Source organism: Eschrichtius robustus, chromosome 2, assembly GCF_028021215.1.
Source record: "Eschrichtius robustus isolate mEscRob2 chromosome 2, mEscRob2.pri, whole genome shotgun sequence".
In the NCBI taxonomy this organism is placed as follows: Eukaryota; Metazoa; Chordata; class Mammalia; order Artiodactyla; family Eschrichtiidae; genus Eschrichtius; species Eschrichtius robustus.
Genome location: NC_090825.1, coordinates 137,320,478 through 137,344,054, shown reverse-complemented (window position 1 = coordinate 137,344,054; position 23,577 = coordinate 137,320,478). Strand labels below are relative to the sequence as shown.

General features: G+C 35.5%; 1 protein-coding gene across 3 annotated transcripts in view; it reads left to right on the top strand.

The window, feature by feature from the left end:
• Positions 1–23,577, top strand: part of GABRB2 (gamma-aminobutyric acid type A receptor subunit beta2) — a 283,498-nt gene that overhangs the window by 127,206 nt on the left and 132,715 nt on the right. For all 3 annotated transcript variants that reach the window (XM_068534582.1, XM_068534583.1, XM_068534581.1), the window contains exon 5: positions 6,862–6,944. In XM_068534582.1, coding sequence (XP_068390683.1) covers positions 6,862–6,944 — 83 coding nt within the window. The remainder of the gene's footprint in view (positions 1–6,861; positions 6,945–23,577) is intronic.

Genomic DNA, 23,577 nt, shown 5'->3' with positions numbered 1-23,577 from the left:
CATATATATTTATAATTGTTATATCTTCTTCTTGGATTGATCCCTTGATCATTATGTAGTGTCCTTCCTTGTCTCTTGTAACAGTCTTTATTTTAAAGTCTATTTTATCTGATATGAGTACTGCTACTCCAGCTTTCTTTTGATTTCCATTTGCATGGAATATCTTTTTCCATCCCCTCACTTTCAGTCTGTATGTGTCCCTAGGTCTAAAGTGGGTCTCTTGTAGACAGCATATATATGGGTCTTGTTTTTGTATCCATTCAGCCAGCCTGTGTCTTTTGGTTGGAGCATTTAATCCATTCACGTTTAAGGTAATTATCGATATGTATGTTCCCGTGACCATTTTCTTAATTGTTTTGGGTTTGTTTTTGTAGGTCCTTTTCTTGTCTTGTGTTTCCCACTTAGAGAAGTTCCTTTAGCATTTGTTGTAGAGCTGGTTTGGTGGTGCTGAATTCTCTTAGCTTTTGCTTGTCTGTAAAGCTTTTGATTTCTCCATCGAATTTGAATGAGATCTTTGCTGGGTAGAGTAATCTTGGTTGTAGGTTCTTCCCTTTCATCACTTTAAGTATATCATGCCACACCCTTCTGGCTTATAGACTTTCTGCTGAGAAATCAGCTGTTAACCTTATGGGAGTTCCCTTGTATGTTATTTGTCATTTTTCCCTTGCTGCTTTCAATAGTTTTTCTTTGTTTTAATTGTTGTCAATTTGATTACTATGTGTCTTGGCATGTTTCTCCTTGGGTTTATCCTGCCTGGGACTCTCTGCATTTCCTGGACTTGGGTGGCTATTTCCTTTCCCATGTTAGGGAAGTTTTTCACTATAATCTCTTCAGATATTTTCTCTGGTCCTTTCTCTCTCTCTTCTCTTTCTGGGACCAGTATAATGCGAATGTTGGTGTGTTTAATGTTGTCCCAGTGCTCTCTTAGGCTGTCTTCATTTCTTTTAATTCTTTTTTTTTTTATTCTTTACTCACTGCTCCGTGGCAGTGAATTCCACCATTCTGTTTTCCAGGTCACTTATCCTTTCTTCTGCCTCAGTTATTCTGCTATTGATTCCTTCTAGTGTGTTTTTCATTTCAGTTATTGTACTGTTCATCTCTGTTTGTTTGTTCTTTAATTCTTCTAGGTGTTTGTTCTTTAATTCTTCTAGGTCTTTGTTAAACATTTCTTTCATCTTCTTGATCTTTGCCTGCATTCTTTTTCCGAGGTCCTGGATCATCATTACTATCGTTATTCTGAATTTTTTTTTGGAAGATTGCCTATCTACCCTTCTTTAGGTGTTTTTATGGGGTTTTATCTTGTTCCTTCATGTGGTGCATAGTCCTCTGCCTTTTCCTTTTTTCTCTCTTTCTGTGAATGTGGTTTTCATTCCACAGGCTGCAGGATTGTAGTTCTTGCTTCTTCTGTCTGCCCTCTCTCAATTTTCTTATCTGTAGAATGGGAATAGTAATAAGACACTCCTCATGTTAAATGAGATGATACATTTCAGTAACACTAGATCATGTCTGGAATATAGTAAGTAGTCAATTAATTTGAGGTATGTTTAGTATTATCGAGAATGCCAGAGCTGAAGTCACCTAAACCCTACAGGAAATGTTCTATCTACTCTACAAAAAGCAAGAACATATCACAAGAGCGGATATATGTGAGAAATTAGTTTCCCAGCTAAAATAGTTGTAAGATACAAAATAATGTCAAGTCTTCTTGGAGATATTAAAACAAAAAATTTAAAGTACCTTTGTGGGAAATGACTCAGATGAGCTCTTTAGAACTTTTCGAAATTTCAGTTCATCCTCTAATGCTTAAATTCAGTAATTGGAATTTTCCCCCAGAGCTGAAGTCTTTAATGTTTGTTTTACAGCTCGCAAAGTGTGTATCAATATATTTTTTGATAACTGACCTTTTTTAACACCCTAATTTTTCTCTATTAATGCTGCATACTAGTACCAGGGGGTTCCTTTATTCCTTGTAATTAGAATAAGTTGTGCTTTTAGGTAAATGTACATTTTGAACAAAGGAAAAGCTTGTGGTGAATTAGAACAATATGTTTTGAATATAGTTGAGGATAAGGCAGCTGACTTTCTTAAAAAATATACAAAGATGCTGAAAACAAATTTTTTTGTGTGGAATAGCTGGATGGTTGTCTAGATAAAGAAATCAAACAAAGTAAAAGGCCAGAGTCACTTTTCGATAATCTCTGGTTGAAATCCTAACAAGTTTTCACATGTTAAGGCACATGTTTAACCATGTATTCTAGCTCCTGAAGTCCCTCTTGAAGAATCTGCTGAAAGACCCCAAATGTGTCACGTTGATGATTCTGAGTTATTTCCTATTGGCTGAGTGGCAGAGGCATTTATTATTACTTAATAACTATCTTTGGTCATATTCAAACTTGGAATGATATAGTAGTATCAGTATATCTCAGGTAATGACACCATAAAATATGTATTATGGCTTTGGTATGAAATGCTGGCATAGTTGTTGTATTTCTTGATTTTGTGCATGCCTTTAGTGACTCTTATTTTATGTTACACATTTAGTTTTCTTGCACTATGTCGGTATTTTATGACATAAATCATTTTTGGATGGCAGTGCCCAATGGCTGAGGAATACAAATTTATCTAAAAATCTCTTAGCCCAGTCAGAATAATCGGTATTCCCCAAAGGTGGCTCTCTTCATGCCACAGTATTCAGCCCCAAAGAAGACACATTTTCATTTTTAACTATAGAAAATTTGCTACAGGTAAATGAGGTAAATTTTGTAGGTATCCTTGACTGTTTCCTTTGATTGAAAACAGAACTGTCTTCATATATTTCACAATGGTCTTGAAACTTAATCAGGATGCCTGCCTAATGAGTTACTAGCTTCACTTCAAAGACTCCTAGTAGTGATGTTGAGTAATTTAAGGCCCATTAAGGATCTTTATCAGGATTCAGAAAGGCATGTTCATGAAAAACCCTTTAAGTATATTTGTTTTATTGACTTATTCTTAGAGAAACAACCCTGTTATAAATCTGAAAGTCCCCGAGAATAGATTTTGATGTTGATCATTGAGCTTTTCTGAGTAAGATTCACTTCAGGGTAGCTTCTTCTGTAAGGATGATTTTGACTTTTAAATTTGCTTGAGAATTTTTTATACAAATTAAATCAGACACTTAATCTAGAGAATTGCTTCATAATCCTCAGTTTGGGAATACTTATGACCATGGCTGTCTTTGTTTGTTTGATCTTGTTGTTCTTATTATTTTTTAAATTTTAATCTTGGGTTATTGACATATGCCAACACCTGGCAAGGTTTTTGAGATAGAAATAAGGCAAAAATTGTTCCTGATCTCACAAAGCATCTAGAAAATATGCAGATTTGTTACATGTCAGTACTTTGTCTTAAAAGTTGTTAATAAGAATTTCGTATACACATATGGCATGATGACTCTTTTGAATATTTATATATCATATTTTATAGCTCTGCTTTGCTTATAAAATAAGTGTGTGGGTATTCTACATTTCTTCATGTATACAAACATATACATATGCACACTACCAAGTAACCACTGGCTAAATGAGTTATCACTGTAGTTACTTATTAGCAGTGAGTAATAACAAAAGATGCAGAATATTTAATGTTTCAGATTTTTTCCTACTTTTGTCATCTCACAACAAAGCAGGATGGCAGGTTTTTAGTTCAGGGTTTCAGGAGCAACCTAGTATTGGAGCGTGTAAGTGACTTATCTCAGGTCACTCATCCTGGTTTGTATGATCAGTATTCCAAATGGATTATTTTGGCTACAGTTTCTGTTTTAATCCAACAGGAGATACAAATGCTTATAAACATCAAATAGAAAACATTTATATATATTTTTTAGTTTTACAAAGTATACTATAGCATTGAAAAAAGTAAAACATCGGTGTGAATATGAATGTTGTTGATGTGAGAAAAACACTTTAATACTTCATTTTTAAAGCATGAGTAGAAACTCAATTGCTTCTGCAATAGAATTAGTCAATTTATTTTTCTTGCTCACAGCACTAGTGTTCACAAATGTTAGTTGCCATGAATATGCATCAGCAGAAAGTGTAAACTACAACCTGTAGTAGCAATTGCAAATTTCACCTCACTTACACAGTCAGTCATCTGTTTATGGCTCTCCTTTTTTATGGTATGTATGTTCTTGTACCTTTCATGTCTTTTGTGTTCATTCTATCAAGTGAAGTTGATTTTCTCTAGTGTCTCAAGATGGAGATTGCGTCTGCTATTTTTCATAAATAGCATGAGAATTTGGTATGCCCACTATGCACCTAATTATATTTCCTTTGAAAATTTCTATTCTACACAATTCAGTTTCCTGTATGTTAGCGGTAATTCAGGTTGGATCTACACTTTGAAAAAACATCAGTGGACCAGTGAAAAATTTAGCCAAGTATCACATAGCCAAAATAAATTGTCTTTTTTTTAACCCTGAGTAAATGTGAATGTTACTTTTTATATAATTTTTAGAATTTATAAAATATAGGTATTTGATCAGTTCCATTGAAAGGAAAAACAATCAGTTCGATACTAAGATAAACTCTGGTACTAGTTATGTAATGCTAATTAAGTGGATTAAAATTTAATTACTGTTAAAAATATAAAAAGAATCCCTAAAACCTAAGACACATTGTAAGTTTAAAAAAAGAGAAATGATGCAATAAAATAATCCTCCAAATAAAAGATTTATGCACAGCAAAACCAACTGCTTGACTCTGTATAATTCATTTATTTATCCTTTCAACAGATACTGTTTGATTCCCTTACAGTAAATAGAAAAAAGTCTGTGTCTTTAAACAGCTTAAATTTTACTGGGAAAAATAGTTCTTACAAGAAAAGAAATAAGCAAGATAATTTAAGATTGTAATAATTCCTTGAAGGAAATAAACAGCTAAGATGGAGCATTAGTTAAGGCAGCCACTTTGGGTGGGCTGCTTAGGAAAGCCCTTTCAGAAGAGTTGATTTTTGAGCTAAAGGATCGGAAAAAATGCTCTGTGAGTATCGGGGGAGACACATGTTCTAGGCAGAGAGAACAAATGTGAAGGCTGGAAATAGTGAGTGAGGACTTGGTATGAGAAAATATTGGGAGAGAAGGGTAAGATTACTCAGGGCACAATAAGCCATAGCCAAGACTGGATTTTTTGGAAGAGCCACTGAAAATTTTAAAGAGGAGGGATAAAATCTGATCTATGGTTTTAAAACATCTGACTGTTGTATGAATTATAGTTAGTAGGGAGGCAAATGGAGAGGCTAGGAGACCAAGATACTATAGTAACATGGAAGTGAGGCAGTGGGACCATAGACACTGAGGAAGGCAGTGGAGGTGGAAAGGAGTTGAGACAGAGTAGCCATCTCCTGGTGAAGGAGAGCAAGGAACCCAGGATGAACATCACCCCTAGGATACTCACTTATCACTAAAGAGGAAAACAAAAATTAACAGAGCACAAACCTTAATGAAGAAGTAATCAAACTAAAGGGGCATGAACTACTTACATTAAGTCATTTATGTATTTCCATCCTACAACTGAGGAGTAGGACTCTCACACCTAACTAAGAAATTTCAGAGATTCAGTCTACCTGGACTACTTGTCTAAACTCTGCCCAAGACCTTCTAATGAAAAAGGTCTAGCTATGGATTGTTTCTCCCAAATTGGATCTGCATCTTATTTCTCTGTTTCCAACACACAGTATAGTACCTCTAGGAGCAGAGTAAGCCAAAGTTGGTCAAATGTAACATCAGTTTCTCCTCTTAGTTTTTTTCAGCAGATGTGAAGGGCCTATTATGTGTAGGGACTCTTTTATATTCTTTACATAAATTATTCTATTAGTTCATACAGAAACTCTGTTAGGCTATAATTATTGTTGTTGTTAAGAATGCCCCCTTTTTACAGACAAAGAAACTAAGGTTGGTTAGGAGATATTAACCATCTTGATGTGTATCCCAGTTAGTGAGGCAGAATTAGAATCCAAACCTATGTCTGTTGTGTTTTAAAACTTCTGCTTTTTCATAACATTGTGCTGCCTTATTGATCAGAAACCAAATTGATAAATCATTTAGGGCTGTATGTTTTTTGGCTCTTTCTAGCAGGTCTTCAATTAGTGAAAAGTGAGATTAGTGAAAAATGGTGACAGAGAAATATAAAGGCATTAAGGAGACATATTCATTTCTCCCTGATAAATAAATTAATAAAGGTACAGTGTGTCCTAAATAAATAACTCTGCCAACCGATAGGAGGAAGGTCTCCAACAGGCCGTGAGAATATCAGATGATTCAGGACAGAGCAAATCAGGTGACAGATGAAAGGCATATTGTGTGTTATACTAACACACTTGCAAAGCACCACACTATGTATAGAAAGGTCAAAAATGATGGACCAAAGCCAAGATTGTTGGAAGGTTTGATTTTAGGGTCTTGAGAAGGGGAGGAGAAAACAAATTTGAGCGCAAGAGTAATATCCATGTTGGTTTTCTCAATCACCTTTGATGCTTGTAAACTAGAGTCCTGGGATGGCCCCATCCCACCCCCAAGACCTTCTGGAGAATGGGAACTGCCTATTTAACAAACGTTCCCAGGTAATTTGGGTACCAAGTAGGTAATGGACCACATCTTGGGAGAATACTGATTTAGTCCACTCTGTTTAATTTACAAAGCATTATGAGACTCATCAAGGAAAATGGTTATCCAAAGTTGTAGCACTCTTTTTTTTTTGTTAGAGCTTAAGCTAAATCAGTCTCCTAGAGGCCCAGTGCTGTCTTCTTTGAGACTTAGATTTAATTTTTCCAGCTCAGTCATGGACCAGCTAACAGCATGTATCATTGATATTTCTCTTCTAGAATCACAACCACAGCTGCCTGCATGATGGACCTGAGGCGGTACCCACTGGATGAACAAAACTGCACCTTGGAAATTGAAAGCTGTAAGTTTTTCTGACAATCCAGCTAGACTGAACTTGGCTTTAAGGTTCTCCTTGGGCAAAGGTCTCCTACCCTGGTTCACATCCAGACCACAAGTTCTGCAAAGGTTGTGCTAGTGTGCCAAATTTAGTGGAGGGACGTGCTCACAGTGTCTTCCCTCAGTCATGCTGCCACCCTCTCAGTGTCATCCCTAAGTCCCTGGGAGGGTTGTGTAGGGAAGCAGTAATCTAGCAATAAAAGGAAGATACTAAGAGTCTGGAAGGAGACCAAGGGCTATTTCAGGAATTTATTATATGGAATTGGTGCACATAGCTGCAACAGGCTTGGAAAAATAGGTGGAGATGGCGGCATGACACGAGATGTCCTTATTGCCTTTGCCTTTCACAAATGTTATCTCTGCAATTAATTGCAGAGTAAAAGTGGCCTCTGGATTAGTTAAAACATTCATAGAGTGTGGATTGGTGGAATGTTTTTTATTTCGAGGGACTATTTTCATTGTTTCAAATTTATTTTATATTCTTGCTGAAGGCCATATGATGAGCAAGATTGGTGGATGTGTGTTTTTATTCTCCTTCCTGTGCTGACCTGTTTTACAATGTTGGTGCTTTTCTAGGCCGCAGTTTAAGCATTCTTCTTGACAATTCAGTCACCTACCCTGTTGAGTGGGCTAAAGCGTTTATTTCATAACCCATTTCCATTTCAGAGGTCGCACAGAGAGGTCGTTTGAGGTGGAGTAGGATTTCAAATTTTTTTCTCTCTCAATTCTTTGCAGTGTTTTCCTATTTAATCCTATCAAACAATTGAAAGCTGATGATTTTATATCCAGCATTCTAGATAATGACTAGCTTGACTGCTTTGTGGATACTCTCAGTCTTTGGGAGGAACTCTAGCCTTGGCGAGCCATGAAACTCTAAATCACTGCTCTGAGCAGAAATACTGCATTTATGACACATTGCTGGTATTTTTGCCCATTTCAAAAAATAGCTTCGAGGGATAATTAAATTTACATGCACTTTTTGAAGAACCTGATTGCATACTTGTATTTCCAAATCATCATTATTTTCACATTAGATCTTTGCCATAAAGAACTATTTAATGAAATTGGTCCAAGGGATTTTGATGATTATTTTTATGTAGATACCTTTCGGATAACTTTGCATTTTTGTAACTCACGACACAGTTTAGAGAATAATGTTCTTCAAAGTTCAAATTCTTTGGTTGTTTCAAATCACTGATGTAAGGATATTTTGAAAAAAGTATGTTGCTATGTACTACTAATGAATTTTTGTGGTAAGAGCATTTTTTTGTGGTAGAATTTGACTGGAATTTTAAATAATCATAATTGTACATGGTTAAAGCACCTGCACTGATGTTATGTCACTTGCGCCTTTCACAACCCTCATAGTAGTAAACAAGGCCTTTTTATTTTGAAGAACTGATGATGCCTAAGGACACAGGCAGCATCCAAGTGTTCCATGTAATTAAAATATAATTCTGACATGAATATTTTTTTGACATAAATATTTAAAAATTAACATGATAACTCCTGGACTTCCCTGGTGGCGCAGTGGTTAAGAATCTGCCTGCCAATGCAGGAGACACGGGTTGGAGCCCTGGTCCGGAAGATCCCACATGCCGCGGGGCAACTAAACCCATGTGCGACAACTACTGAAACCCGCGTGCCACAACTACTGAAGCCCATGCACCTAGAACCCATGCTCTGCAACAAGAGAAGCCACCGCAGTGAGAAGCCCGTGCACAGCAACGAAGAGTAGCCCCCGCTTACCACAACTAGAGAAAGCCCTCGCGCAGCAACGAAGGCCCAGCGTAACCAAAAATAAATAAATTAATTAATTAATTTTAAAAAAAAAAGATAACTCCTTAGACTTTTAGAAAGTTTAAGTTTTACAAAGGGGCTTTTACATATCTCATTTCAGTTCACAATTATCGTGGTAAATGATATAGATTTTTCTAGCTTTTTTGAGATATAATTGACATATGTCATTGTGTGAGTTTAAGATGTACAGTGTGATGATTTGTTATGTGTATGTATTGCAAAATGATTACCACAATATGGTTAGTTAACACATTCATCACTTCACATAGTTACCTTGTGTGTGTGTGTGTGTGTGTATGTTAAGAACTTCTAAGATTTACTCTATTAGAAACTTTAAGTATATTGTACAGTATTTTTAACTATAGTCACCATTCTGTAGATTTGATACTCAGATCTTATTCACCTTATAACTGAAGGCTTGTACCCTTTAACTGTTTCTATGAGTTCAGTATTTTTTTAGATTCCACATATAAATAAGATCATACAGAACTGGTCTTCCTCTCTCTGATTTATTTCACTTAACCTAATGCCCTCATGGTTCATCCATGTTGTCACAAGTGGCAAGATTTCCTTTTTATAGAAGAATAATATTCCATTCTGTGTGTGTGTGTGTGTGTGTGTGTGTGTATCACATCTTCTTTATCCATTCATCCATCAACAGACACTTAGGTTGCCTCTACGTCTTGGCTATTATAAAGAATGCTGCATCAGTTAATCTATGACAAAAGAGGCAAGACTACACAATGGTGGAAAGACAGTCTCTTCAAATGGTGCTGGGAAAACTGGACAGCTACATGTAAAAAAATGAAATTAGATCACTCTTTTACACAAAAATGAGCTCAAAATAGGTTAAAGACCTAAATGTGAGACTGGACACTATAAAACTCCTAGAGGAAAACATAGGCAGAATACTCTCTGACATAAATCGCAGCAATATCTTTTTCAATCCATCGCCCACAATAATGGAAATAAAAACAAAAATAAACGAATGAGACCTAATTAAACTCAAAACTTTTTGAACAGCAAAGGCAACCATAAACAAAACAAAAAGACAACCCACAGATTGGGAGAAAATATTTGCAAATGATGTAACCGACAAGGGATTAGTCTCCAAAATTTACCAACAGCTCATGAGGCTTAACATTGTCAAAACAAACAACCCAATCAAAAAATGGGCAGAAGACCTAAATAGACATTTCTCAAAGAAGACATACAGATGGGCAAGAGACACATGAAAAGATGTTTAACATCGCTAATTATTAGAGAAATGCAAGTCAAAACTACAATGAGATATCACCTCACACCAGTCAAAACAGCTATCACGAAAAAATCTGTAAACAATAAATGCTGGAGAGGGTGTGGAGAGAAGGGAACCTTCCTACACTGTTGGTGGGAATGTAAATTGGTACAGCCACTATGGAGAACAGTATGGAGGTTCCTCAAAAAACTAAAAATAGAGCTACCATATGATCCAGAAATCCCACTCCTGGGCATATATCCAGAGAAAACCATAATTCGAAAAGATATATGCACCCCAATGTTCATTCCAGCCCTATTTACAATAGCCAGGACATGGAAGCAACCTAAATGTCCATCAACAGAGGAGTGGATAAAGAAGATGTGGTACATATATACAATGGGATATTACTCAGCCATATAAAAGAACAAAATAATGCCGTTTGCAGCAACATGGATGGACCTAGAGATTGCCATAGGAGTGAAGTAAGTCAGACACACAAAGACAAATATCATATGATATCACTTATATGTGGAATCTACAAAGAGGGTACAAATGAATTTATCTACCAAACAGAAATAGTGTTACAGATGTAGAAAACAAACTTATGGCTATCATGGGGTAAGGAGGAGGGATAAATTGGGAGATTGGGATTGACATATACACACTACTATATGTAAAATAGATAACTGACATTAGATAACTAATAAGGACTTACTGTAGAGCACAGGGAACTGTACTTAATACTGTGTAATGGCCTATATGGGAAAAGTATCTAGAAAAGAGTGGATATATGTATATGTACAACTGATTATCTTTGCTCTACACCGGAAACTAACATAACATTGTAAATCAACTATACTCCAATAAAAATTCTTTAAAAATTAAAAAAAATAAAAATATTTATACAATTCATTTAAAATAATAATGATCCTATTACATGTTAATATAAATAATATTATTATGAATAATAATGATACTTTACAAAACAGAAAGTATTATTGAGAAGAGTGGCACTGTTTTATATTTTTGTAAATCTCCTTAAAAAACTAAAAATAGAGCTACCATATGACCCTGCAATCCCACTCCTGGGCATGTATCTGGAGAACAACATGGTCTGAAAGGATGCATGCACCACCCCAGTGTTCATTGCAGCACTGTTTACAATAGCCAAGACATGGAAGCCACCTAAATGTCCATCGACAGAGGAATGAATAAAGAAGATGTGGTACATGTATACAATGGAATATAACTCAGCCATTAAAAAGAATGATATAATGCCATTTGCAGCAACATGGACGGACTTAGAGATTGTCATACTGAGTGAAGTAAGTCAGAGAAAGAGAAATATTGTATGATATCCATTATATATGGAATCTAAAATAAAAATGATACAAATGAACTTATTTACAAAACAGAAACAGACTCACAGACTTAGAGAACGAACTTATGATTACCGGGCGGAAGGGTGGGAGGAAGGGATAGTTAGGGAGTTTGGGATGGACATGAACACACTGCTATATTCAAAATGGATAACAAACCAGGGCCTACTGTATAGCACAGGGAACTCTGCTCAATGTCATGTGGCAGCCTGGATGGGAGGGGAGTTTGGGGGAGAATGGATACATGTATATGTATGGCTGAGTCACTTTGCTGTGCACCTGAAACTGTCACAACATTGTTCATTGGCTGTACTCCAATATAAAATAAAAAGTTTAAAAAAAAAAGAATGTTGCAGTGAACATGGTTGTACAGGAACTTCTTAGTGCTAGTGATTTAATTTCTTTTGGATATGTACCCAGAAGCAGGATTGGTGGATCATATGGTAGTTCTGGTTTTAATTTTTTGAGAAACTTCCATACTGTTTTCCATAGTGACTATACTAATTTACATTCTTATCATCAGTGTGCAAGAGTCCCTGTTTTTCACATCCTAGCTAGCAAGCACTTATCTCTTGTCTTTTTTATGATAGCCATTCTAACAGGTGTGAGGTGGTTGTTCATTGTGGTTTTGATTTGCATTTCCCTGATGCAAATTCTTTTGCATGTGGTTATCCAGTTTTCCCAACACCATTCATTGAATGAGACTATCGTTTCTCCATTGAGCGTTCTTGACTCCCTTGTCAAATAGTAGTTGGCCATATATGTGAGGCCAAAACCCATACTGTTTTGATTACTGTAGTTTTGTAGTATAGTTTAAAATCAGGAGCGTGATACCTCCAGCTTTATTATTCTTGTTTCAGATTGCTTTAGCTATTCAGGATCTTTTGTTCCATACAAATTTTAGGATTGTTTGTTCCATTTCTGTAAAAGCTGCCATTGGAATTTTGGTAAGTATTGCATTGAATCTATAGATGGCTTTGGGTGGTAGATATTTTAACAATATTAATTCTTCTGATTCATGAACATGGGATATCTTTCCATTTATTTGCATCTTCTTTAGTTTCTTTCATCAATGTCTTATAGATTTCATTGTACAGATCTTTAACCTCCTTGATCAAGCATTCCTTATCTCTAAGTATTGTATTGTTTTTGGTGCTCCTGTGAAGAGGATTGTTTTCTTAATTTCATTTTCAGATAGTTTATTGTTAGTGTATAAAATTACAACTGATTTTTATATGTTAATTTTGTATACTGCAACTTTATTGAATTAGTTTGTTCTAGCAGCTTTTTGGCAGTCTTTAGGGTTTTCTGTATGCAAGATCATATCACCTGCCAACAGAGACAGTTTTACTTCTTTCTTTCTAATTTGGATATCTTTTATTTCTTTTGTTCTTGCTTGATTGCTATGGCTAGGACTTTTAGTACTGTGTTGAATAGGAGTTGTGAGTGGGCCCCCTTATTTCTGATCTGAGAGGAAAAGCTTTCAGCCTTTCATCATTGAGTATGATATGAGCTGTGGGCTTGTTATATAATGGCCTTTATTATGTTGAGGTACATTCCTTCTAACCTAATTTGTCAAGGATTTTTATCATGAAAAAGTGTTGATTTTTTCAAATGCTTTTCTGCATCTATTGAGTTAATTGTATTATTTTTACCTTTCATTTTGATTTGCGTATGCTGAATCATCCTTGCATCCCAGAGCTGAATCCTACTTGCTCATGGTGTATGATTTTTCCAATGTGCTGTTGAATTTGGTTTGCTAGTATTTTGTTGAGCATTTTTGCATCTATATGTATCAAGGATATTAGCATGTAGTTTTCTTTTCTTGCAGTATCCTTATCTGACTTTGGTGTCAGGGTAATCCTGGCCTTGTAAAGTGAGTTTGGGAGCCTTCCTTTCTCTTTAATTTTTTTGGAATAGTTTAAGAATAATTGGCATTAATTCTTCTTTGAATGCTTGGTAAAATTCAGCAGTGAAAACATTTGGTTCTGGTCTTTTCTTTGTTGGGAAGTTTTTCATTACTGATTAAATCTTTTTACCTATCTCTTACTTATAATTGGTTTGTTCATATTTTCTTTTTCTTCATGACTCAGTCTTAGTAAATTGTATGTTTCTAGTAATTTATCCATTTCTTCTAGATTGTTTAATTTATTGGTGTACAACTGTTCCTAGTAGTCTCATGACCCTTTGTATTTCTGTGGTATCAGCTGGAATGGAATGTCTCCTCTTCCATTAATAATTCTATTTATTTTTGCCCTTTTTTTTTCTTGTTTAGTGTAGCTAAAGGTTTGTCAGTTTTATCTTTTCAAATACCCAACTCTTAATCTTCTTAATCTTCTGTGATTGTTTTATTTTCATTGGTATCCTGTTTTCTATTTTATTTATTTCTGATCTAATCTTTATAATTTCCTCTTTCTGCCAACTTTGGGCCTAGTTTTTTCTTCTTTTCCTAGTTCCTCAAGGTATAATGTTAGGTTGTTTATTTGAGAACTTTATGTTTTTCTTGATACATGAGTTTATAGCTATGAACGTTCCTCTTGGAACTGTTTTTGTTGCATCCCATAAGTTTTGTTATGTTGTGTTTCTGTTTCACTTGTCTCAAAAAATTTTTTTCACTTTTGATTTATTCTTTTATCCATTGATTGTTCGGGATTATGTTGTTTTATTTCACGTATGTGTGCGTTTTCCAGCTTTCCTCCTGTTATTGATTTCCAGTTTCATACCATTGTGGCAGGAAAAGATACTTGATATAATTTCTATCTTCTTGAATTTTTTGAGACTTCTTTTGTGACCTAGCATATAATATATACTAGAAAATGTTCTGTGCATGCTTGAGAAGAATGTATATTCTGTTGCTGTCAGGTGGAATGTTCTGTATGTCTCTTAGGTCCATTTGTTCTACAGTATTGTTCAAATCTACTGTTTCCTTATTGATTCTTGGTCTGGATGCTCTAACCATTGTTAAGAGTGGAGTATTAAAGTCCCCAACTATTATTGTATTCCTGTTTATTTCTCCTTTTAGTTCTATCAGTATTTGCTTTATATATTAAGGTGCTCTAATGTTGCATATATAATTACAATTGTTATATCTTGATAAATTGACCCCTTTATCATTATATAATGACCTTCTTTGTCTCCTGTGGGCATTTTAGTTTAAAATCTATAAGGTAGGTATTAATATTTCTGTCTTTACAGCTAGAGAAACAGACTCAAAGAAGTAAAGTGATTTGCCCCAGATTATGCAGCTACTGATTGGCACAATTTCTGTATACTGATATGGTAATTGTTAGCTGATTTATCTTAGTAAAGCCCCTGATTTTGTAGGGACCAGATTAACAGGAAGATCTGTATTCTAAAAATTGAACAAATAGCCTTTCCTTATGAAAAATTGGAGTTTATTCATGTTTAGTCAGACAGTGAATCATTGTTATAGAGAATAAAACATGGTGTTATATTAGTAACATACGTGATATTATTATAAATACATAGTTAAGTAATCATATTGAAATAAGTTTAGGATCCTATCCCTTAAACAACTAGCTTTGAAGTTGATGCCTGACATTTCACCTTATTTATCATTTCTTTCTGTTAAGCAAACTCTAGGCATTCATCCATTCTCCTGCTCCCTCTCCCCTCCCCCCTTCTCCTTACTTCCTTCTTCTCTTCCCTCCTTCCCCTCTTTATTTCCCTTCCTACCTCTCTCAAATGCAAATGAACCTAATAGTTGCATTAGTAAATCACTATCATCTTGTCTCCATATCGACAATTAATATATTGGTTCCATTCCACGATAATATAACTTGATTCTGGGAAGCTTAGAGTAGGAGAATATTAGGATTGAGTTTATTGTTAATTCATTCATGCTTTCATTCATTCAAGAGTTTATTTATTCATTAAATATTAATTGAGCACTAATTATATACTAAGTATTGTAATGAACTCTAGAGATATAATGGTGAACAAAAAAAGACAGTATCTCTGCCCTCCTTTATTATAATGAGGAAGGTAGATATTATTTAAATAAACACATATATGAATGTAAAAATTGCATTAGTGAAAAGTGCTACCAAGATGAAATATTTAGTTCTTTAAGATCTTAAAGGAAGATTAGAGCAAGCCTTGAAATAGTGCTGAGGAATCTAGAAGGCCAGTAGGGACTATGCTTACTTTATAACTTTTCTTAAATTTAGAGGGATGGAGAAGCTCTGTAGAATTAATGGGATTTGCTGAACTAAATGGGCCCTGATAATATTTACCACCATGTAGGCAATGAAACCTAATTGCCAAAATAAAAAGGAGAAATCCATCTCCAGGTGTTTCCAGTCTTTTCACTTAGAGCTAGTTCTCCTTACTTTATACCTACATGCTTCTGTTACCTGTGTGGTCAGCTACATCATACTTTATCCACATAATTTATATGTATATGTCTATATGTTTCTCTGAATCTTTCAGTCAGTTTGGAAAAGGTATACTGGAATAGTCACCTATATTTCTAGGGAAATGTCACCCTAAAAGCACCAAATGATGACAAAGTTACAAGCTAGCTTATATAAATAAAGTTCTTTTGAACTTTGCTGTTTAGGAATAAGATGAATTCTAATAAAGAAACAATAAATTGTCCCAGGTGTGCTGATGCTTTGGAAGGTATGATGCTGCCAAATATAATTTAAGAGTAATAGGAAGTCAAAGACTTATCTCTTTTTAAAAATGTATACAGTTCAAATTATGTTACAGAGACACAACATTCCATTATACTACAAGGCCACTTAGTATGTTTCGTTCGGGAATGAAAAGTACTGGAAAAAGGGTGAGGGAAGTATTACATATCTTTAAAAGGGGAATAGTTAGGGGGCTCCTGTGTTGTATGCTGAGCCAGTTCAGCTTCTCAATACCAGTATCAGCTACATGGTCCCTCTCCCCTCCTCAGAAGGGTAAGGCTGTCTTATACAGTCTTCATCCCCATATCCAAGTCCTCCAATTGGGACATGTGAACTGCTTGTCTGAAAGGAAGTATGGAATCTTCTCAACTGGATCCATTGACAGTCTGCTCACATTACCAAAACGCAAAGGTTCCTTTTTTTCTCATTTATTTGTGTGTTTTTATTTCAGCCTGTCTCTGGGTGATTTGGACTGGACAGTGTCAGCATCCCAGAGAATAAGATTAGTGCTCTGTTTCTCAGTGGTGTTGATTTTTTTGTCAGTCTCAGCCTTAGTGCGATCCACAGTGAATTAGACAGTGTAGAAATTTCTCAGCAGCTCTTTCATAGACCGCTTCACAGGACTATGCCAAGTGTTTACCGAGACAGCCAGTCAGGCAGATTTACAGTCTAATACCTACTCGGCCATTTAGGATCTTTTTTTAAGATCCTAAAAGATCTCCTTTTAGGATCTTAAACAAAAATTCTACTACTGCCCTTTGTGACAGCATCAGAAACCAGTTCTTGCTGGCCTCTCATAGTCACTGACTACCAGAATGACATGGAGAACGTCACCCTACTTAGCTGAGCCTTGGTTTCCTCATAGATAAAATGGGGATAATAATATCTACCACCTGAAGTTATTATGAGGATTAAAAAACTAATATAGATAAAGAATGTAGCACTTTGCTTGGTACATGGTAGACATCTAAATAAACAGTAACTCCAGTAATTAATAATTATTTTTATAACATTAATTTTTGATTATTATATATAAAAAGCCCCACACTGCCACAGATTTGCCCTAATTTTGAGATCTAGTAAATCCAGCCAAGAAGAGACCCAAAGCACAGCATTGCTCTTGTCAACCTTTGTAGATCTTCATCTGACCCTTGATTTTATTTTCCAAGCAAATTTCACTGTCTGTAGGGCTATCTACTTCCTCATAGATTGTCTCAGCCAGCTGTGCCTACAGTATAAAGTGCAAATTAATTTCTTTTACTTCTTCCAAAAGGAAAAGAATTAGTAACTAGCTTCAAAGTCCAAAGAGGGAGATTTAATAGTTCTTCGACATCTGTACTTAGATGAAGTGAAAGGATAGTTCATTTTTAAATATAATCCATTTATGGTTTTGTTAACATTTAAGCAGGTCCAGAGAAGACAGTCATCACCTGCTCACCGTCTAAAGCCTCTGTGGTCAAATATGAAAAGGTCCCTGTGAGGGTGTTGGAACAGGCATCTCTTCTTCCTAGCGATATTCACCATGCTTTAGGAAGTAGAAAATATAAATGTGCTTGTTGTCATCTTATTAAATTCCAATTGAATGTCATATAAAAACATCTTCCTATTAGGATATTGATGGAATAAAAACTCTCTTTTCTTTTCAACTGATTCATTCTAAATAATTCTTATTAAAGAAGTCAATATAGATGGATACATTTAAGCAGCTTGGATAGTGAATCCAAATTTATTATGGCACAGGGTGAATGTATTATTTTAAGCTGGTTTTGATCCTTTTATTTTTTTTTTTAATTTTAATTTTATTGGAGTATAGTTGATTTACAACACTGTGTTAGTTTCAGGTGTACAGCAAAATGATCCAGTTATACATATACATATATTCATTCATTTTTAGATTCTTTTCTCATATAGGTTATCACAGAATATTGAGTAGAGTTCCCTGTGCTAGACGGTAGGTCTTTGTTGGTTATCTGTCTTATATATAATAGTGTGTGTATGTTCATCCCAAGCTCCTGATTTATCCCTCACCCCCACGTTTCCCCTCTGGTAACCATAAGTTTGTTTTCGATATCTGTAAGTCTGTTTTGTAAATAAGTTCATTTGTATCTTTTTAAAAAAATTAGATTTCTCATATAAGTGATATCATATGATATTTGTCTTTCTGTCTGACTTAGTTCACTTAGTATGATAGTCTCCAAGTTCATCCATGTTACTGCAAATGATATTATTTCATTCTTTTTTATGGCTGAGTAATATTCCATTGTATATATGTATCACATCTTCATTATCCATTCCTCTGTCGATGGACATTTAGGTTGATTCCATATCTTGGCTATTGTAAATAGTGCTGCAGTGAACATTGGGGTGCATGTATCCTTTTGGATTATGGTTTTCTCTGCATATACGGAGGGCGAATATTTTGGATCCAGGTTATGCTATGTGCTGGTCAATATTTCAGTAGATATACATACAGAATTTTAAGAACTTAGAACACAAAAAAAGAGCATTGTGTTTATCCACTCCCAAAGTGAAAATTAGTGACACTTTATAGTATGTCAGTAGGTTAAAAATACCTTTCGCAGAGGAAGTGGTGATCAGATAGGGTTTTGAGCTCGTGGGGGATGGTGGATGAGAAGACATTCATTGAATACAGATGCCGTCTGGTATGGGTTCCTCCAGTTCACAAAACAGGTCACTTAGCTTCTTCAAGCTGTGATTTCTCATCTGTACAATATTTTGATACCTTGTAGGTAATGAGATAATCAAGACAGAGATCTTTGTGCAATGCTTGGTACTGATATTTCCATCAGTAGCAGCTGTTCTCATTATAGCATGATTATTATCATTATTAAATTATACCTGGAATATTGTGCTCGGTTAGAGGCACAACATTTTTAAAAGGGATATTTAGCAATCAGAAAACTAAAATATGAGTGACACATAAACCACAGAGTATGAAGAGCCAGTAGAAGAAAGTAGAGGAGGGGCATATTTCCCTCGAGGAAGGGAAGCTAGGTGAGGGAGGATGGCAGTGTTTAAACAGGATAGCTATTTTCAAATCACTACAGACTTTCCTCTTAAAAGAGCAGACTATGTCTGCCCTAAGGGCAAAACTAGATTAATGGTAAAAGACACCAAAAGGCAATTTTTTACTGAAATATATTAAAAAAAAAAAAAAAAAAAGAAGGAAAGAAAGAAAAGTTCGTAGCAGTTGCAGCTGGTAAAAAAAATCCAGTAGGTTGCTGTGTGCTGTAAAACCATTTTCTAGGAAAGAAGAAATTTTTGCATTGGGCAAGTGGTGGGATTATATAATATCTAGGGAGCTCTGGGTTGATGTTTACTCAGCATCAGCAAAAACATGTAGGACTTTAGTTAAAGGACATTTAGGAAATCACTGGTTTACGTGAGGATGCAGCTCCCATATGCATATACCTCTGGGAGCAGTGCTATTTAGGAAAGATGAAAATCATATCCCTGCTAAGATTTTAAGTAGAATGGTGTGTGCGTTTTGCTGATAGTCTGTTGCCATGTTGTTGGCATTCTTCCTTTTCTTAGGTTTTCTTCACAGGAATACATTTTGCAGTTGCGTCTGTGAGGAATAAATCTAAGACCCCCACATTTTCCCATCTTTCTAAATAACCTTAGAACCCCCTTGAGGTTTTTGATCAGTCTCCTTAATGCTTTAAGAAGTATCAGAACAGAAGAAAATGTATGTGTGCATGTGTCTGTGTCTGTGGGGGGGTGGTGGTAAATAATGAAGCTACCAGATATTTCAGGTGATCCTCATATTGTTTCAAATAAGAAAAATATTCTTGTGACATTCAAGTGAGGCTTCGACATAATTATTTATCAAGGGGAAAACAAATGCATTGCAAACGCTCCATGGTGTCATGGTATACAAATTTAATTCGAGCCACTGACCTGTTTTGATATTTTCTTGAAGTTTATCTAGTACTGTGGAAGTAGGAGGTTTGTCTTCCATTCCTTGTGGTGTGGAGATACCTGGTTAGATGTGATCTTCGTCTAACAATTATTAGTCCCATGTGACCATAGACAAGTACCGGGATGTGTGTTTAGAATATCTGGCACCTCATGCAGATATTATTTGTGACCTTCGTGTATATCGGGGACTTTGACTTCCGCCCTTTCAATTCTTCCACCGTTAGAAAGTAGAGTAGTGACTTTGATATACAGGGTGCACCTTTTTTTCAAATTTATTTTATTGAAGTATAGTTGATTTACAGTGTTGTATTAATTTCTGCTCTGTAGCAAAGTGATTCAGTTATACGTATATATATATATATATATATATATTCTTTTTCATATTCTTTTCCATTATGGTTTATTATAGGATATTGAATATAGCTCCCCATACTATACAGTAGGACCTTGTTGTTTATCCATTCTATGTATAATAGTTTGCCTCTGCTAATCCCAAACTCCGAATCCATCCCTCCCCCACCCCTCCCCCCTTGGCAACCACAGGTCTGTTCTCTCTGTCTGTGAATCTGTTTCTGTTTCATACATAAGTTCATTTGTGTTATACTTTAGATTCCACGTATAAGTGGTGATATCCTATGGTATTTGTCTTTCTCTGTCTGACTTACTTCATTCAGTATGATAATCTCTAGGTCCACCTATGTTGCTGCAAATGGCATTATTTCATTCTTCTTTACGGCTGAGTGATATTCCATTATATATATGTACCACATCTTCTTTATCCATTCATGTGTCAATACACATTTAGGTTGTATCCATGTCCTGGCTACTGTAAATAGTGCTGCTATGAACATAGGGGTGCGTGTATCCTTTTGAATTATAGTTTTTTCCAGTTATACGACCAGGAGCGGGATAGCTGGATCATATGGCAACTCTATCTTTAGTTTTTTTGGACCCTCCATACTGTTTTCCATAGTGGCTACACCAATTTACGTTCCCACCCAACAGTGTAGGAGGGTTCCCTTTTCTCCACACTAAAGGGTGCATCTTGATGTTGAGTAAGAAAAATGAAAATAGTGAACTCTACAGTTTTTTTCCCCCAGAGTAAAAAGAAATTTTTTTTACATTTTTCATTTTCTGTAGTCTCTATTTTTTTCCTCCTGGGATCCCAGTAGGTCGATCTTGGATTCCCCATGGCTCTGAACTAAAATTCTTAGATATTTTTTCTTTCAACTTCGTAACATTTCTTTTATTCTAAAGAAATTATTACTAGTGAATGTTATATTTTGGCAATCATGTTTTCAATTTATAAGACCTCTTCCTTACGCTTTGACTACTAGTTTTCCATAGTCATTTGTTCTCTTTTGGAATGTTCTTTTTAATTTCAATGATATCAGTTTAAGCTGTTTTACAAGTTTGCTTCTGCTTTCTTCATCTACTTCCTTTTGTGATGATGTATGTTTGTTTATCTTGATCTTTCTTTTTCATGCTGATGGTTTCCCTTATACATCTGCTGATCTTGGTAATCTATTTATATTTGTAAATGAACAGCTAGTTTGATCAGCTCAGGTTACTGAGAGGGGTTTTCTGACCTGATGTGAGTTTCCCCAGCACTGTTATATGATTGTGTGCATAGCCAGCTTCTTCGCTGAGACGTGTGGGGCAAGAGGAGAACTGGGCATGCTGATCAGACAACGTCTCTCTCTTTGTTTTCTAACTTTTTATTTTATATTGGAGTATAGTTTATTAACAATGTTGTGTTAGTTTCAGGTGTACAACAAAGTGATTCAGTTATACATATACATGTATCTATTCTTTTTCAAATTCTTTTCCCAGTTAGGTTGTTACAGAATATTGAGCCGAGTTCCCTGTGCTACACGGTAAAGACGACCTGTCTCTTTCGTACAGTATGCTAGGACCTTTCACAGGTAACCAAGACTCATCTGAGACTTAAGCACTTTAGATTATTTCACTCTTTCACTCCTGGAAGGAACTGATGGTACTACCACCTAGCTTTTTTCCCCTCCATTTATAGAGGTGCCTATGGCTATCTGGGGCTCTGTTCTGGTCCTCTCTTCAGCCCCGTATCTAAACTAGGAATCCAGGCAGCCCCCACTTTGTGTAGGGAGCCTTCTTCCAACATTATCTTGAGTGCAGTCACCAGAGCCAGTTGTAGGAGAAAGATGAAGACTGGTCTAGTGGTTCCATGCGGTTCCCACTCTGGGTTTCCTAACTGAGTTTGCAAATTCTCCAGTACATAGGTTCTCACCCTTGCTGCACATGAAATCACCTGAGAAGTTTTTAAAAGTCCAAATGAATGGGCCACACCACAGACCTACTGAATCAGTAATTTTAAAAGCTCCCAGGGTGAGACAATGAATAGCCAAAGTTGAGAAAGCGTGCTCTAGGGGCCTGGTTCTCAGACTCGAGTGGCATGAGAACCTCCTGGAGAGCTTGTTAAAACACAGAGTGTCGGGTCCCATCCCTGGGGTTTCTAAATTAGTAGGTCTGGGATGAGGCCTGAGAATTTGCATTTCTCACAATGCCTTGGTCACACTAATGCTGCAGGTTTGAGGACCACACTGTGAAGTCATGGCGCTAGTATGCTAGTGAGGAGATGGGCTCCCTCCTTTGCATGCCCCCATGTAAAACTTGTTTCTCCATTTGGTTTTCTTTATTTGTGTAGCTTCACCTACATCCAAACTTCTGTACATTTTTCAAAATTACTGGCCCATTGATGGCATACTTTCCTATTTTGTAGGGCTGTTACGGATTTTAACTCTTCCTTCCTTTTATAGTTATTTAGGAGATTCAAGTAAGACAGGAAAGGTATATATGTCATCTTAAACTGGAACTCTCCTTTTTCATACACATATGTAATTTTTAACTGCCTATACAATTTTCAACCTCATTTTTAAAATTTAAAAGCATATCACAAATACCTTATTTTCTGAGATATTCTCTTATAATTTGTAGTGTCTAGTATTGCTTATATGGCTGGACCATAATTTATTTAATCTGTTCTCTATTGTAGAACGTAATTCTACTAGTTGCTTTTTTTAATAATGTTATAATTTGTGTACAATCGAAGCTATATTGTTAAATGCAATTATGATTATATATGCGTGTGTATAGATATATGGCTCTTCTATTCAATATAATATATAATGTTAAGTGTAAATCAATTAAAATTAAACTAAAACTTCAGTTCCACAGTCAGTCCAGGTGTGTAACATGTGCTCAGTAGCCATATGTTTATGCCACATTAGACAGTGAAAATATACAGAACATTTCCACCATCTCAGAAAAGTCTCATAACACTAATATATAAACAAATCCATAGAAGTTGAATAGCTACAACGTAGAAAATATAAAATTTAAAGTTTCTTGATATGGTTTTATAGGAAATGTACCCATTTCAACTTTCAGGATGAGAGTTTTCTTCACACTTGGTTTACATTCATGGTGACATCTTGTGCAGCTTACAGGTTATATGGACTTTTTTCTAATGTAAAATGAATGGACTAAAAGAAAAAAAGAACTTAAAACTTAAGGAACATTAGAATTATTGTATACACTGTA